This window comes from Pseudozyma hubeiensis (assembly GCF_000403515.1).
Source record: "Pseudozyma hubeiensis SY62 DNA, scaffold: PHS69, whole genome shotgun sequence".
In the NCBI taxonomy this organism is placed as follows: Eukaryota; Fungi; Basidiomycota; class Ustilaginomycetes; order Ustilaginales; family Ustilaginaceae; genus Pseudozyma; species Pseudozyma hubeiensis.
In genome coordinates, this window is record NW_012133851.1 from 187,367 (window position 1) to 201,548 (window position 14,182).

General features: G+C 55.8%; 8 protein-coding genes across 8 annotated transcripts; 5 read left to right on the forward strand and 3 right to left on the reverse strand.

Moving 5' to 3' along the window:
• Nucleotides 1-9: 9 nt before the first annotated feature.
• On the forward strand, nt 10-1,593 carry PHSY_007289 (hypothetical protein; the record flags this gene model as incomplete). The annotated part of the gene is made up of 1 exon (XM_012337883.1): nt 10-1,593. The coding sequence occupies one exon, from the start codon at nt 10-12 to the stop codon at nt 1,591-1,593; it is 1,584 nt and encodes a 527-aa protein (XP_012193273.1).
• A 75-nt stretch (nt 1,594-1,668) lies between these two features.
• PHSY_007290 (hypothetical protein) lies at nt 1,669-2,385 on the reverse strand (the record flags this gene model as incomplete). Its single annotated transcript, XM_012337884.1, has 1 exon — nt 1,669-2,385. One exon carries the CDS (start codon nt 2,383-2,385, stop codon nt 1,669-1,671), a length of 717 nt encoding a protein of 238 aa, XP_012193274.1.
• Nucleotides 2,386-3,571: 1,186 nt separating this feature from the next.
• On the forward strand, nt 3,572-5,680 carry PHSY_007291 (hypothetical protein; the record flags this gene model as incomplete). Its single annotated transcript, XM_012337885.1, has 1 exon — nt 3,572-5,680. The coding sequence occupies one exon, from the start codon at nt 3,572-3,574 to the stop codon at nt 5,678-5,680; it is 2,109 nt and encodes a 702-aa protein (XP_012193275.1).
• A 433-nt stretch (nt 5,681-6,113) lies between these two features.
• PHSY_007292 (hypothetical protein) lies at nt 6,114-6,971 on the forward strand (the record flags this gene model as incomplete). Its single annotated transcript, XM_012337886.1, has 1 exon — nt 6,114-6,971. The coding sequence occupies one exon, from the start codon at nt 6,114-6,116 to the stop codon at nt 6,969-6,971; it is 858 nt and encodes a 285-aa protein (XP_012193276.1).
• A 179-nt stretch (nt 6,972-7,150) lies between these two features.
• On the reverse strand, nt 7,151-8,563 carry PHSY_007293 (hypothetical protein; the record flags this gene model as incomplete). Its single annotated transcript, XM_012337887.1, has 1 exon — nt 7,151-8,563. The coding sequence occupies one exon, from the start codon at nt 8,561-8,563 to the stop codon at nt 7,151-7,153; it is 1,413 nt and encodes a 470-aa protein (XP_012193277.1).
• Nucleotides 8,564-9,435: 872 nt separating this feature from the next.
• On the forward strand, nt 9,436-11,115 carry PHSY_007294 (hypothetical protein; the record flags this gene model as incomplete). Its single annotated transcript, XM_012337888.1, has 1 exon — nt 9,436-11,115. One exon carries the CDS (start codon nt 9,436-9,438, stop codon nt 11,113-11,115), a length of 1,680 nt encoding a protein of 559 aa, XP_012193278.1.
• Nucleotides 11,116-11,744: 629 nt separating this feature from the next.
• On the reverse strand, nt 11,745-12,623 carry PHSY_007295 (chromatin-associated protein; the record flags this gene model as incomplete). The annotated part of the gene is made up of 1 exon (XM_012337889.1): nt 11,745-12,623. The coding sequence occupies one exon, from the start codon at nt 12,621-12,623 to the stop codon at nt 11,745-11,747; it is 879 nt and encodes a 292-aa protein (XP_012193279.1).
• A 797-nt stretch (nt 12,624-13,420) lies between these two features.
• PHSY_007296 (hypothetical protein) lies at nt 13,421-14,158 on the forward strand (the record flags this gene model as incomplete). Its single annotated transcript, XM_012337890.1, has 2 exons — nt 13,421-13,489; nt 14,021-14,158. 2 exons carry the CDS (start codon nt 13,421-13,423, stop codon nt 14,156-14,158), a joined length of 207 nt encoding a protein of 68 aa, XP_012193280.1.
• Between the last annotated feature and the right edge of the window lie 24 nt (nt 14,159-14,182).

The following is a 14,182-nucleotide window of genomic DNA, read 5'->3' on the forward strand; positions in this document are numbered from 1 at the left end:
CTCGAAAAGATGCAGTCCACCGCCGCGGATGTTCTTCGAGCTTCGGACGCTTCCGAGTTCGCCTATCCTACACCCCCTGAGCTCCATGTGACTGCGTGGAACACTCTTCTCCAGACGGCGACAGCCACGAGCCCTCAAATGCCCTTCACAGTCGATGGACCTTCCCAGCCGGAGAGCTTGCGAGATGTTGGGTCTCAGTACCACTCGTCTTCGAATCGCATCGTCTTACCACGTGACGACTTTTACCGCAGAGCCTGCTGGTCGCCCGACGGATCTTTGCTGCTGGCCGTAACAGAGTCGCAGCAGACACACACCTTTGCCTATAGGCATCATCTAGACAGTTTCAAGGGCGACGAGGGGCGCATACTCGAGTTTCGCACGAGGCGCAAGAGCCCTTCGCCTCTTCTCGATGCAATCTGGTACCCTCTTCCTGCCATGGAGGAGCCGACAGACGATCTCACCCAGCCAGCGACTCCCCCTATGCCGTCATGGTGCTACGCCGAATCCCACCGGGATCTCCCGATCCGCCTAACAGGAAGCCAAGACGGTCGCTCGCGTGCCAGCTACTCGATCATGAACCACGTCGAGAAGTTTGTCGGACCTCACTCGCTCGCTTTCAGTCCCGACCTCTCACGGATCTACTGTGGTCTTCATTCCGCTCTTGCTGTGTTTCCCCTGTCTAAGCCGGGGCTCAATACGCATGCATCTATTCCACTCGTCGAAGGCAAGCGCTCTACCGGAGGTCAAAGAGGAATCATCTCAGCTCTGGCAGCTACTGCACATCCCAGCGATCCAACACAAGAGCTCATTGCAGTAGGCACATTCAATGCCACCGTTGCGGTCTACAGCTTCGATCCAACAGAATTTCCAGAGCCAGCAGAACACACAGCGGTGCCGACGGCAGGCAGCGATGGTCATGGGTCTCTCGCTCGCAAATCGTGCCTTGCAGGTTGGAGAGAGGTTGAAGGCGACGGTATCACACAGCTCAAGTTTCACCCGCTCTCGCCATACGTGCTGTTCGTCGCATCAAGGCGTTCGTATCACATCTATGTGTATGACATTCGGTATCTGATGGGCGATACATCCAAGTGGAGTTTCCGGCCGCTAGCTCAACCAGCTGCTGGTGTGCGGACGGCCCACTTGCTTGCCAAGTTGCGCCGACCAGGTGGAGCGAGTCATCAACGGCTCTACTTTGACGTGGATTGGGCGGGTCGCTGGCTCGCATCGGGTGACGAGCAAGGAATGATCAGCCTGTGGCGTATTGACGTCGACCGGTTTACGAATCAGACTAATGGTGATCACGATCAGATCGACGGACCACATGAGGCGGAGTTGCGGCCAGACATGACCTGGAAGGCGCATCAGGACGCCATCGGTTCTGTGACTTTTCACCCGCACGAGCCTTGGCTTGTGTCGGTGTCCGGATCACGGCGCTGGCCCGATACGCAGAGGGAGGGTTGCAGCGACTCGAAGCCAACAGACAGTGGCTCGGACGTGGAAGATGCTTCAAGCCCACGGCGAGCTTGGACGACCAGCGATAGCTCGCTCAAGTTATGGGACCTTTCGCAGCCACCTACGCTTCCCGCCTTGTGACAGGATCTGCCTCGGAGACATCTTCGCAGGCACCGTTCCGCACTGTTTGTAACGGAAGGACTTTACTGGCAACCATCATCCCTTGAACTTTCGACCGCTCTTGACGTCAGCCCGCTTGATCTTGTTCTGCTTCTTTCTGCGTGCGTCTGCGTCCTGCAGACGTCGGACGCGACCTCGCTGCTGCTGACTCGTTTCGCCCACCAGACCGTCTTGTGCGAGCTCCAAGAGGTGCGCCTGCATCTTTTCCAGTGCGTCCTGAACGTTTGCCTCTTGGGTTCGATGTCGCATGCTGGTGATCAGAAGCGAGTGGTCGGAGGCGACGTAGTAAGGCGACTGTTTGGCGATTCGACCGACGAGATCTTTAGTGAGCCATTTGAGCGGATGGGATGCGTCGAGCGATTCGGGCGCGTGGGCTCCAGCTTGAGAGAGGTCGAGTCGAACGTTGGCCTTGGTATTGAGCTTGTTGACGTTCTGTCCGCCGGGACCGGATGAGCGGGAGAAGGTTACGTGGAAGTTGTTTCGTCGAAGGGCGAGGTCGCGGAAGCGTGCCACCCAGCGTCGACGCTCTTCCATTTGCCGCTCGGCTGCTTCGTCATCGCCGTTCTGTTCGCTGCGTAGAGGCCGTGTGGTCGTCAGATTCCTCAGACCGGATGAGAACGTCGGTGTCGATGCAATAGGGTATGGAAGTGTGAGGTTTGGCTTGCTGCACCCGATCGTCGTCCGACATGGCCCTTGCGCCCACAGCTGTAACAGCTGCGGTATGGACCTTGCAGAGCTGGCCCTGATCGACATGTCTTGCGAACTATATCTTTCGCTCCATGTCGATGGGTCGGATCGTGCGGGTCAAGAGGCCCTGATCATGCTAAGTTCGAAACAAGAAGCCGAGAACAACACATCCCCTCTGTCGGAAGAACCGAACAAATACAAAAAAATTGTGGAGTGAAAAAACTGGCCGCGAAATGCGCCGCAGAATTGATTCTACCGAGGTTTTAGACTGAATCAGCGCTCGAGGTCCTCAAGAATCATTGCTTGGATGTACCGTGATCTTCTCTTCGTTGCAACGGATGCCATTCTCAGAGGTGTCTGAACTAACGAATTGAGCCGTGAACGCAGATGGTTCAGGTTCTTGGCCGATCCGTTGTTGGCAGCGAATCACGCAAATAGAAAAGGGGATAGCCGATGCAGCAAACAGGAATCGACCGCCGATCGATCTCTCCGGCGATAAGGCAATGCATCTTCGTCAGGCTGCCGCAAATATCTTGCAACAAGGTTTGGGCTTTCGGCTTGTTCATTTCGGATGCTCCTATCGCGTGCTCGAGGAACCGTCGTCATACAACACTTATGGCAACGTCTTCTGCACTGGCCGAGCCGATCGAAAGATGCCGAGGAACAGGATGAGAAAGCATCGAAAGCACTTCGCCGGGAGATGACGGTCGTTCCTCGTTCCTCGTGCAAGTTGCAAACCAGACCCTTTCTTTCTATTTTATTTTACCGTCGGCTTTTAGCAACAGCATTTGATCATGTCAGTGCAGATCGTGACTTCACTCTGACAAAAAAATATAGAGACCGGAAAGGGCGGAATCCGGTTTGGAATTATTTCTCACTCTGCAGGTCCCGCTTGCAGACGGCGCCTCTTTTCTCCTCGTTCCGTTGCGACATTTCGAATTGGTAGCAAGAATCCGGCCGCTGTGTTCCCTCGTGCTCCATTGGACGAATCGCTGCCTTTCGCCTTCCCCACATCATACCACCAAACCGTCGGGAATCCCATCCTCGCCTCGGCGGACGACGTCGAGAGGAATCGCAGTCCCACATCTTCCCGGACGCGCCGTCTCTGTTGCTGTTACGCTCGTTCCGGCTGCAGCTGGATCGCACAAGCTGCATCCTTGCTCTCGTTGGATTGAATCACTTTTCAAGGACAGGAACAGAATCGTCATTCAGATAAGCGATCGCCCTTGAACCAGGTTGGGAACGTAGCAAGATGGGTCTCCTTTCGCTAGGAACGCCCATGGAGTGGAAGGATGCCCAACCCCTGGCATCCCACGTCCGCAAGCACGGCATCCAGCAGTTCCTTTCGCTGTGGAACAAGATCAAGGATCGACGCGGCGACATTTTGCTGTGGGGAGACGAGATCGAGTACATTGTCGTCTCGTTTGACGAAGAGACGCAGAATGCCAAGCTCTCGCTCAGGCAGGAAGAGATCCTCAAGGTGCTCTCTGCCAGCGACCAGGAAACGCGGGAGTCTGCACCTGGACTGGCCGGGCAGATCCCAACCTTCCACCCCGAGTTCGGCCGCTTCATGCTCGAGTCGACTCCGGGATCCCCATACGGTGCTAGTCCGAAGGAGTTGCGAGGTGTCGAGCGCAACATGCGTCTGCGAAGGCAAATCGCTCGTTCTCACCTCAAGCCCAACGAGCTGCCCATCACACTCACCTCGTACCCTCGACTAGGCGTCACCGATGCACCGTTCACGGAACCTCACTACGAAGCAAAAGGCAACGCCTCTCGGTCTATGTTCTTGCCGGACGAGCTCATCAACCCGCACGCTCGATTTCCCACGTTGGCAGCCAACATCCGCAAACGTAGGGGATCCAAGGTCGCCATCAACATGCCCATCTTCAAGGACGTCAATACACCGTCACCCTTCATCGACCCGAGCATCCCCTGGGATCGTGATCTGTTTCCAGAGGATGCCGAGGCGAAAGCAGGTGCGGCCAAGCCGGATCACATCTACATGGACGCTATGGGATTCGGCATGGGCTGCTGTTGTCTCCAGGTCACCTTCCAAGCATGCTCCGTGCAGGAAGCACGTACGGTCTACGACCAGCTCATTCCCGTCGGACCCCTTCTCCTCGCATTGACAGCTGCATCGCCAGCATACCGCGGCTATCTCGCCGACGTGGACTGCCGATGGAACGTCATCTCGGCCGCCGTCGACGACCGCACACCGCAGGAACGAGGCGAACCTGCACTGCCCCTTCCCGGTCACACACCACGCGGAGGATTGGATCGAGATGCGGAGAAGATCCCCAAATCCAGATACGACTCGGTGGACTCCTACATCTCGCAAGATCCTCTCAACCGTCGCAGTTACAACGACAACCCTCTACCCATCAACGCCGACGTCAAGCAGCAGCTCCGAGAAGCAGGGGTCGACGATCTGCTCTCGGACCACCTCGCACACCTATTCATCCGCGATCCGCTGGTCATCTTCAGCGAGATGGTAGACCAGGACGACGAGACGAGTACGGATCACTTTGAAAACCTGCAGTCGACGAATTGGCAGACGATGCGGTTCAAACCTCCGCCACCGGGCGGAAGGATCGGATGGAGGGTCGAGTTCCGAAGCATGGAGGTGCAGATCACGGACTTCGAGAATGCGGCGTTCTCCGTCTTCATCGTACTGCTGACCAGGGCGATCCTGAGTTTCGGGTTGAACTTCTACATGCCCTTGACGAAGGTCGACGAGAACATGGCTAGGGCGCATGTGAGGGATGCGGTGAATGGGGAGAAGTTTTGGTTTAGGAAGGAGGTGTACAGGACGAGGAATCGCCATGCTTCGCGACAGGCCTCGCGGCAGGTTTCGAGATGTAGCTCGGCGGAGAATCTGCAGGGTGGAACGAGACAAGCCAATGGGATCGTCAATGGAAATGGAAACGGTCGATCAAGTCCGCAGAGCATCGCCTCGTCTTCCGACGGTATCGAGGAAGAGGAGTATGCGGAATACACCATGGACGAGCTCATGAACGGCAAAGGCGACGAGTTCCCCGGCCTAGTCGGTCTCGTGCACAACTACCTCGACAGTCTCAACATCGACGTGGAGACGCGGTGCGAGATGGGATTGTATTTGGAGCTGGTATCGCAGCGTGCGAGCGGCAAGCTGATGACCACGGCGAGTTGGATCAGGCAGTACGTGAGGAACCACAAGGACTACAAGGGCGATTCGGTGGTGAGTCAAAAGATCAATTACGACATGATCAAGCAGCTGGATCTGATCGAAAGGGGAGAGGTTGAGGCGCCGGGCTTCTTGCCGAGAGGATACGCGCAGAGGAGAAAGAGCCAGGAGACCAAGCCCGATCTGAGGGCGTGATTGCGAACACGTACACAAACACATATCCACTATGGGCTCTTTGTTCAGCGTCAAGACGAGAGCAGAGGAGACAACACGATCCTGTATCATTATTCGCGCGGGATGAATGGATGGTCATGCATAGCATACATGGTTTGTGAGCCGGATGGTGACGGATCGCTGTACATTTTCACAGCTGTATGTGCGGTCACGTCAGCCGAATCCTGACTTTCAGCTGTCAAGTCACATAATTTGGGAGGGACGGAGGTGGAGGTTTTTTTTTTGACGTGTGCAGCTGCATGTGCCACGACCCGGCACTCTGAGCCGGTTGGCGAACATCAGAAGGATGACTGTACGCTTGTGCTCGACATCGCAGCTATCTCTACAAACTACCGTGAACGACTTGCGTACCAAGGCTCACCTTTCCACCACCATCCTTCCCTAAGCAAACACCATGGCGCCATCACTCAAGATCTCCGCCGGCCCCTCGGTCGACTCGCTCACCACCGTCGCCGTCAACCACGATGACCAACCCACTACCATCGACACCGACCTCTTCCAAGGACGCATCGCTGTCCGCATCAAAAACTTTACCGGCTCCGATCCTCCCTCGGTCTCCCATCAAAAGGACACTCCGTACTTCGGCTCGAACCACGGCAAGAACCAGAGCTGGAGTATGCAGATCCAAGGACGATTCAAACAGTCCGTCTCTGCCGACGATCTGGTCTTCGGAAATGAATTCGACAAGCCTATCAAAGATCACCTTCCCTACGGAACCAGTGTCGCACTGCAATTCGTCAAGCTCATCGATCCAAATCTGGAGCACGATCTTTACGCGCAGAAACCACATGCTTGGTCTCCCTACCTAGCTACTATGCCTCGAATCAACTCGGTCAAGCTCGACAATTCGGAAGCAGGGTTCGATTCGTGGCCTGCATTCCCCGTTCATCCGACCTACGTCGAGGACGATCTCACCAGTCTCATCCCCACCGACCTCGCAGAGAAGGAAAAGGACACAGTCGCCAACTTCAAAGGCATCGACAAAGCCCACGAATACCGTCAGAGGTTCCTCGGAAACAAATCCCACAGACAACACATTAAGGTCGAGGCAGATCAGCTCATCACAGCCGACTTCTTCAACGGCTTCATCGATTTCAACGATCTCACCCTTCACATTCCTTTCTCGGGAGGATTGAAGTTCGATCTGAAAAAGTACTGGGACGGTCAACCCGTCAGGTACATCTGCAAGGACAAGTCGAGTGGAAATGTTTTCTTTGTTATTCAGTTCGATATCGTCGATCTCAACCAGTGAAGCGTGTAGGATGCAGTGCACAATCGTAGAGAACACTATGTCAGGAATCAGATGACGCGCGAGTGTGAAGGGATCAAGGTGATTGTGTGTGACGCTTGTGGTACAAATACACGTGTGAAGAACAAGCACAGTGAAACAGGGGAGAAAGAGAGTGCGGGTGTTGCAGAGGGGCATGACGCTTACTTGCGATACTGCGGCGGCACGTCTTGACCACCCTCGTCCTTAGTAGGTGCACGACTGTGATAGGCGCGGAAACTGTCTTCCCACTGCACGTATTCGCGCCAGTACTTGTCAAGTGCTTCCTCCTCTGGCGATTTCGCCGGTGTTGCTGCAGCAGGTGCACGACTCTGTGAAGCGATGGGAGAGGCGGCAGCGTGCTGCGAGGTTCCGTTCCGTTGCTGCTGCTGATAGTGGGAGGCGGATGCGGATCGATAGGATGCAGAGTCTGTGGGAGGAGGAGGAGGAGCATCGTCTTCTGGTGGTGGAGGTGGTGGAGCGCCGTCGTCTGTGGGTGGAGCAGGATCGCCGTTGTGCCTAGAGTTGTAGGAGTATGGTTGCTGCTGCTGCTGGTTCCATCCTCCACGCTGTTGATCGTAGCCTGCGTGTTGGTGCTGCTGATGACCACCATATCCGCCTGCTCCGGCGGGACTGCCACCTCGACCGTATCCCTGCGATCGACCGTATCCCCCACCCCTGGGAGCACCGCCATCGTAGCCACCACCATACCCACCCCTTCCACCTCCACCACCGTATCCTTGCCCCATGGCATCGTACGCTTTCTGCCACTCGGCGCGCACCACCTCCATCAAGTCGTCCGCCAACACCTTGGCAGCTTGAATCTGCTCGTCTTCAGGACCAGCGATGGCGATATGCATGGGCTCGTTCAACTCCATCCCCGTATCAGACTCGATGAACCCACTTCCCAGACCCTTGATCTGAACTCTCGTCCCCGTTTCGTTCTGGATGTACTTGACAAACATTCCTCCCGGACCGACGATCTTTGACCTCACGTTGAAGTTGCGTATACTCTCCAGATTGACGGGCACTTTTTCCTCGGGCCATCTACGTCGCTCTCGAGGCGGTGGTCTCTGACTCTCATAATCGAGTCTGCGTTGATGACGATCTTCGACGAGTTGGGGCACTTCCTGTGCCATGAATTCGTTGATCTTTGCGATTCCCGCATCGAGGATCTGTTGGGAGATGGCTTCGACATGGAGGTAGAGTGGCGGGTCTTCCTTTGTAGCGAGGGCCTTGTCGGGGTACCACGTGCCTTTTGTGGTGACGCTCGCACCTGTCTCACGGTGGATCTGTTGTTGGGTTTGACCTTTGGTGAGCATGTAGCGGTTTCGCTGGTCGTTGATCTCTATGTCATGAGTGAACTCTGCATCGTGCGTTTCTCGCTCTTTGCGTTGTGGGTCGGAGGAGGAGGAGGATGCCTCGGCGGGGTTGGAGTTGGGGGCTTTGGTTGCGAATTGAGCGGCAATCTTGGCAGCTGCGGCAGCGGCAGCAGCGGCAGCAGATGTGGATGCGGACGAGGAGGACGAAGCGGAGGCCTGCGGCTCGGCGTTGGGGGAATCCCACCGACTGGACATTGCGCGAAGCTGTTGTTGCAATCGATGAGTGCGGATAGCGCAGGTGGGTAGGTGGTGGATGGCAAGAAGCTGGACCCTGATGTAGCAAATCTTCTTCGATCACGTGTTTTGCAGGAGATCTGGTCTGCTAATTACGGCGTAACAGTTGAACTACGATTTATCACGCAAGATCTCCGATCTGCAAGTTCAAAAGATGTCCGGACCGCGACCGGGATGCTGCAGTTTGGATCTTATCGACCAAAAGCGGGCGGAGATCTCTTGCGGAGATGATCACGCATCAACACAACTCATCAGCGCAAGGAAAGGAGGAATGCGCAATGGATCTGCATTGAGGTTTCAGCCCGGCGACCTTGTTTTGCGAGGTTGTCGATGGAGATGTTTCCTTCTAGATGTGGCAACGTGCCGTCAACATGATTCGGAACTAGCCGTTAGGACAGGCGGACAAGAGATGTGTCAGAGACTCTCACCGGTCCTTTCGCGAACGACGGAGCAACACCTTGTCGTCGGATAAAGGCCGATGACTGATTTGATCTACGATGAGGTAGATGTGCTGACTCGCAGTAAGCGGGAACGGTGTAGAAGCGTTGCGGGAAAAGGCTACGAAATCTTCGGAAACTCTTAACCGCGCTTACACTGGGTGAGTGCGACTAGCCAAGGCGGTCCGAGCGTGCCGTCAGTCAGTCACTTAATCAGTCAGTCAGTCGGTCACTCCACGCTGGAAAGTGGCACGGTCATCTCGAAATTCCGCATCTTCTGCCCCAAATCAGATCCTGATCTGGCATAGCACTCTCTTGGCTTACCCTCTTTCCCTCGCACCATCATCATCCTTCTTCTTGCAACTGCACCTCACCCTGCATAGCAACTCCGCAAATATGGCACACAAGCTCACCTCCTCGCTGCCAGCATGGCAAAAGCTTCAGCAGCTCTACGACACCAAGGGCAAGCAGATCAACCTTGGTCAGGCTTTCAAGGCGGACCCCAAGCGATTCGACAAGTACTCTCGCGAGTGGAACTCCAAGGCCACCGATGCTCGCATCCTCTTCGACTACTCCAAGAATTTGATCGACGATGAGGTGATCGAGCAGCTCCTTGCTCTCGCCGACCAGGCCCAGGTCAAGCAGCAGATCGACGCCATGTTTGCTGGCGAGCACATCAACGCCTCCGAGGACCGCGCCGTGCTTCACGTCGCTCTCCGTGACGTTCCCGGCGATTTCAAGATCAACGAGGCCGGCGTCGATGAGGTCAAGCCCGAGCTCGAGCACATGAAGGCTTTCTCCGAAGCCGTTCGCTCCGGTGCCCACAAAGGTTACACCGGCAAGACTATCAAGAGCATCGTCAACATCGGTATCGGTGGCTCCGATCTCGGTCCCGTCATGGTCACAGAAGCGCTTAAGCCTTACTCCAAGCGCGACCTCGATGCCCACTTTGTCTCCAACATCGACGGCACTCACATGGCCGAGACGCTCCGTGTCTGCGACCCCGAGACCACCCTCTTCATCGTCGCCTCCAAGACCTTCACCACCCAGGAGACCATCACCAACGCCACCACCGCTCGTGACTGGTTCCTCGAACACGCAAAGGACAAAGCTCACGTCGCAAAGCACTTTGTTGCGCTCAGCACCAACGTAAAGGCCGCCACCGAGTTCGGTATCGCAAAAGAGAACATGTTCAAGTTCTGGGACTGGGTCGGAGGCCGATACTCGCTGTGGTCCGCCATCGGTCTCTCTATCGCCATCGTCATCGGCTACGACAACTTCGAGCAGCTCCTCCTCGGTGCTCACGAGATGGATCTGCACTTCAAGAATACCCCTCTCAAGGACAACTTGCCCGCCCTTCTCGCCCTTGTCGGTATCTGGTACATCGACTTCTTCGGTGCCCAGACGCAGGCCATCCTGCCGTACGACCAGTACATGCACAAGTTTGCCGACTACTTCCAGCAGGGTGACATGGAGTCCAACGGCAAGTTCATCACCAAGAACTCGGAGCGCGTCGACTACCAGACCGGTCCCATCATCTGGGGTCAGGCTGGTACCAACGGACAGCATGCCTTTTACCAGCTCATCCACCAGGGAACCAAGCTTATTCCCTCCGACTTTATCGCTCCCGTTCAGACCCAGAACCCCTTGGGCAAGCACCATGAAATCCTCCTCTCCAACTTCTTCGCCCAGCCTGAGGCCCTCGCTTTCGGCAAATCCGAGGCCGAGGTCAAACAGGAGCTCGGCGCTGAGGCCAGCAACGAATTCCTCGTCAAGTCCAAGGTGTTCGAGGGCAACAAACCTACCAACTCGATTATGGTCGAAAAACTCACTCCCGCAACCCTCGGTTCCTTGATCGCCTTGTACGAACACAAGATCGCCGTTCAAGGTTTCGTTTGGAGCATCAACTCTTACGATCAGTACGGTGTAGAATTGGGTGCCGTATTAAGCCATGCAATCCTTCCATCAGAGACTCCGAAAGATGTACTGACTTCCATTGCGTTTTTGCCACTTTTGATCGAACAGGCAAAGGTTCGTGTCGACCCGTGCAATTCTTCCATCAAACTCCGGTTCTGACTGACGTGCTGACTTCCATTGCGCTTTTGCCCTTTTCATTGAACAGTGTTGGCCAAGAAGATTCTTCCCCTGCTCGAAGGTACCGACGCAAGCAAAGTCGACGGTGCAGGTCACGACAGCAGCACCAGCGGACTGATCAAATTCTTCCTCCAGAACCGCAAGTGACTACCAGAAGGCCGAAGTCGAATGTAAATGACGGCGTCCCTGGAAATCAAGTCTTGTTCTCAATATCGATCCGGTCATGATCGTCGACAGTGTGAAGGTGTGTGAGTACTGTAGAGATTTCTGAGTTCCATCAGCATGACCACCGAATGTTCGTGCCGAAGCTCTATTTTCCCCAAAACCGAGAAGCTCACATGTCAAAAAGCGCAACGCGTACGAAAAATACGCGACTGCCCACAACACTCTTGCTCATCTGCAATCTGCAAGCCATCCGCATCTCATCCTGCACGGTCGGCAACGCGATCCCGACTTCACGACTAGCACAGCAGAAAGGTGGTTGGATAAAAAGAAAAGGAATCCTACAGTACAACAGGAAAGACAAACGAGAAAGCAGGGTCGAAAGACAAGATGCCTTCGACAGACACGAGAAGAGAGACTGTTGTTACAAGGTGGATGGAGCTCGCAGATCAGATTTCCGCGGGACGAGTGGAGTTGTAAAGCTCGAGGTCGCGCTTGTATTGCTCGAGGGCCTGCAGCGCGCGCTGCTCGTAGGGAGCCTTCTGCTCCGCCGACATCTGCTTCCATCGCTCACCACCGCGCTTGGAGAACTCGGTGATGTTGGGGATCACGGCCTCGCTGGCGCGCAGGTCGTTGAGGAACTCGAAGAACGCCGAGTTGGGACGCTTGGGCTTGGCCGGGTCGCGCAGGAACGCGGTACCCTTGATGCCCTTCTTCTTCTGCGAGGCGATGTAAGCGTTCTGACGCTTGATGTCTTCGGGCGAGAGGGCAGCCTTCCACTCGGCGAGCGCACGCTCGTACTCCTCCTTCTCCTGCTCGTGCTGCGCCTCGTAGCGCGACTTGAGGTGGGGAGGCAGCTGGGCCCACTCGGCACCGACGGCCTTGGCCATCTTGACAATGTCGACGACCTGGGCGCCAGTCTTGGGCGAAGTCTTTTGGTACTGGGGCTCACCCTTGAGCTGCGCGACGCGCTCCGACATGTAGATCAGGAACGACGATCGCAGGGTGGGCTTGCTGGCCGAGGGAAGCGGGAGCAGCTTGCCGTCGGTGCCGCGTGCCTGCCAGGGCTTCAGCTTCTCCTTCTTGGGAGCCTTGGGCTTGGCGCCAGCCTTCTTGGTGGTGGCATCGGCGACGGCGGCAGTGGCAGCATTGGCCTTGGAGGCACCGGCCTTAGCGGTCTTGGTGGTGGACGAGGCGCGCTTCTTGGTCTCCTTGGGAGCGGCGGTGGTGGCGAAGTTGGCGGCGGCGGCGGCGACGGGAACGGCGTTGCGAGCCAGAGGCTGCTGGTTACGGACGGCTGTCCTCATGATCGTGGGTAGACTGAACATAAAGAAAGCAGGCGGATGCTGCGGATGGAGAAACGGAAAGGGGAAAAGAGGCGCTTCGCGGGGGCAACGGCGGAAGCGGATGGGGTCTTATACTTTGATCGAGAAAGAGGCAGCGGGCCAAGAGAAATGAGGGATTGAGGAGGAGAGGATGAGAGACACAGAGCCAGGCTGGGAAAGTGGGACTGAGGGCGGGAGTGTGCTCGACTGCGAGTGACACTGCCAGGGTATCCGAAAAAGAGGAGGGGGGAGAGAGACCGTGCTGGGCAACTGCAATCTTGTCGTGGGAACGGGAGAGGGATTGAGGACTTGGGCTTGGAAACGGCACAACGCGAGAGGCTGAGGCGAAGTCAGAGAGCAACAGTAGCGAGATTCCAACTGAGTTTTTTTCACAAGGCAGCAGACCAGTCTCGCACCCTCCAAATGGAGACCCTCTTTACCGATGCGGACTTTCGACTTGTGACAAGACACACGCGCTGAGGGGGCGGTGTGTTGCTCTGGGATGAGAGGCAGCACAGCAGTCAAAACTGGAAAGAGGGTTTGCAACGATGAAATCGGTGGGCGTCTCAGCAGAGGAGTCAAGAAAAGGACAGCGGCTCAGCTGTGCCGTTTCCTTGCCTCGAGGAAATTAGATTTTGAAAATGTGACCCTGTCTGGCGCGATCCCACCGGCAGGCAAGCCAGCGCTTTTCGAAGTCGCAGCTACAGATGCAGGCAGGCAAGTTAGAGACACACCAAAAAAATACCGTCCCCTCCGCACCCACACCCACACTGTCCAAGCCGCGACACCGCAATCGAGAGATGCTCCATCATCGCGACCCGATAGGCTCCAGCAATATGGGAGGGAATTCCAAAATAAAGTCAAGTCAAGTCAGTGTGAGAGAGAGCTTGCGATCGTCAGATTTCGTATCGACTCGTCGTTCGGCACACATTCGGCTCACTTTGTGTTGCAACTCTGACCTAGACTGCTTTAATCAAGGGCGGCAGCTCGTCAGTCATTTTGTCAGGAGACAGCGCCAGCGCTAGGAAGCCCAAAGGGCAAGGCAGTGTCGCTGTGTGTGAGGAAATCGCAGCACGGGCGCGCAATGCCGAGGTCGAGAATGTAGCCTGTAACCAGTCTCCCTTTTCAACTATTTCCACTTTGAGAAGGGTTGAGGCTCAGCAAGGGAACATTTGCGAAGACGGAGGCAGCAGCCCACACTCAGAGCTTCGTGAGCAAAGGGCGAGAGCCGTCTTGATGTGAAAAGGAAAGAAATTCGGTGCTCGCGAGCTAGGAGCCTGGAAAATAGGTGACGAGTCCGAAATAAAAAACCACGGGCCAGGGCAAAGATCAAAGTGTGTTCTCAAAGGAAGTTCGTCGACGTAACACAGTTTGATTTCCGAATCGGGCTCCGATACTAGGTACCAGTCCAAGCGTCCGATGAGATTTCTGCAGTGGACCCTGGCGGAGCTGCACGATTCATCTTGCAGTTCTCGACATCGACATCGACGTCGCCAGATCCTCTGCCGGTTCCATACAGCCTCTACTCCTTCGACTAGGATCATTTGAAGGCATGTTAGGGC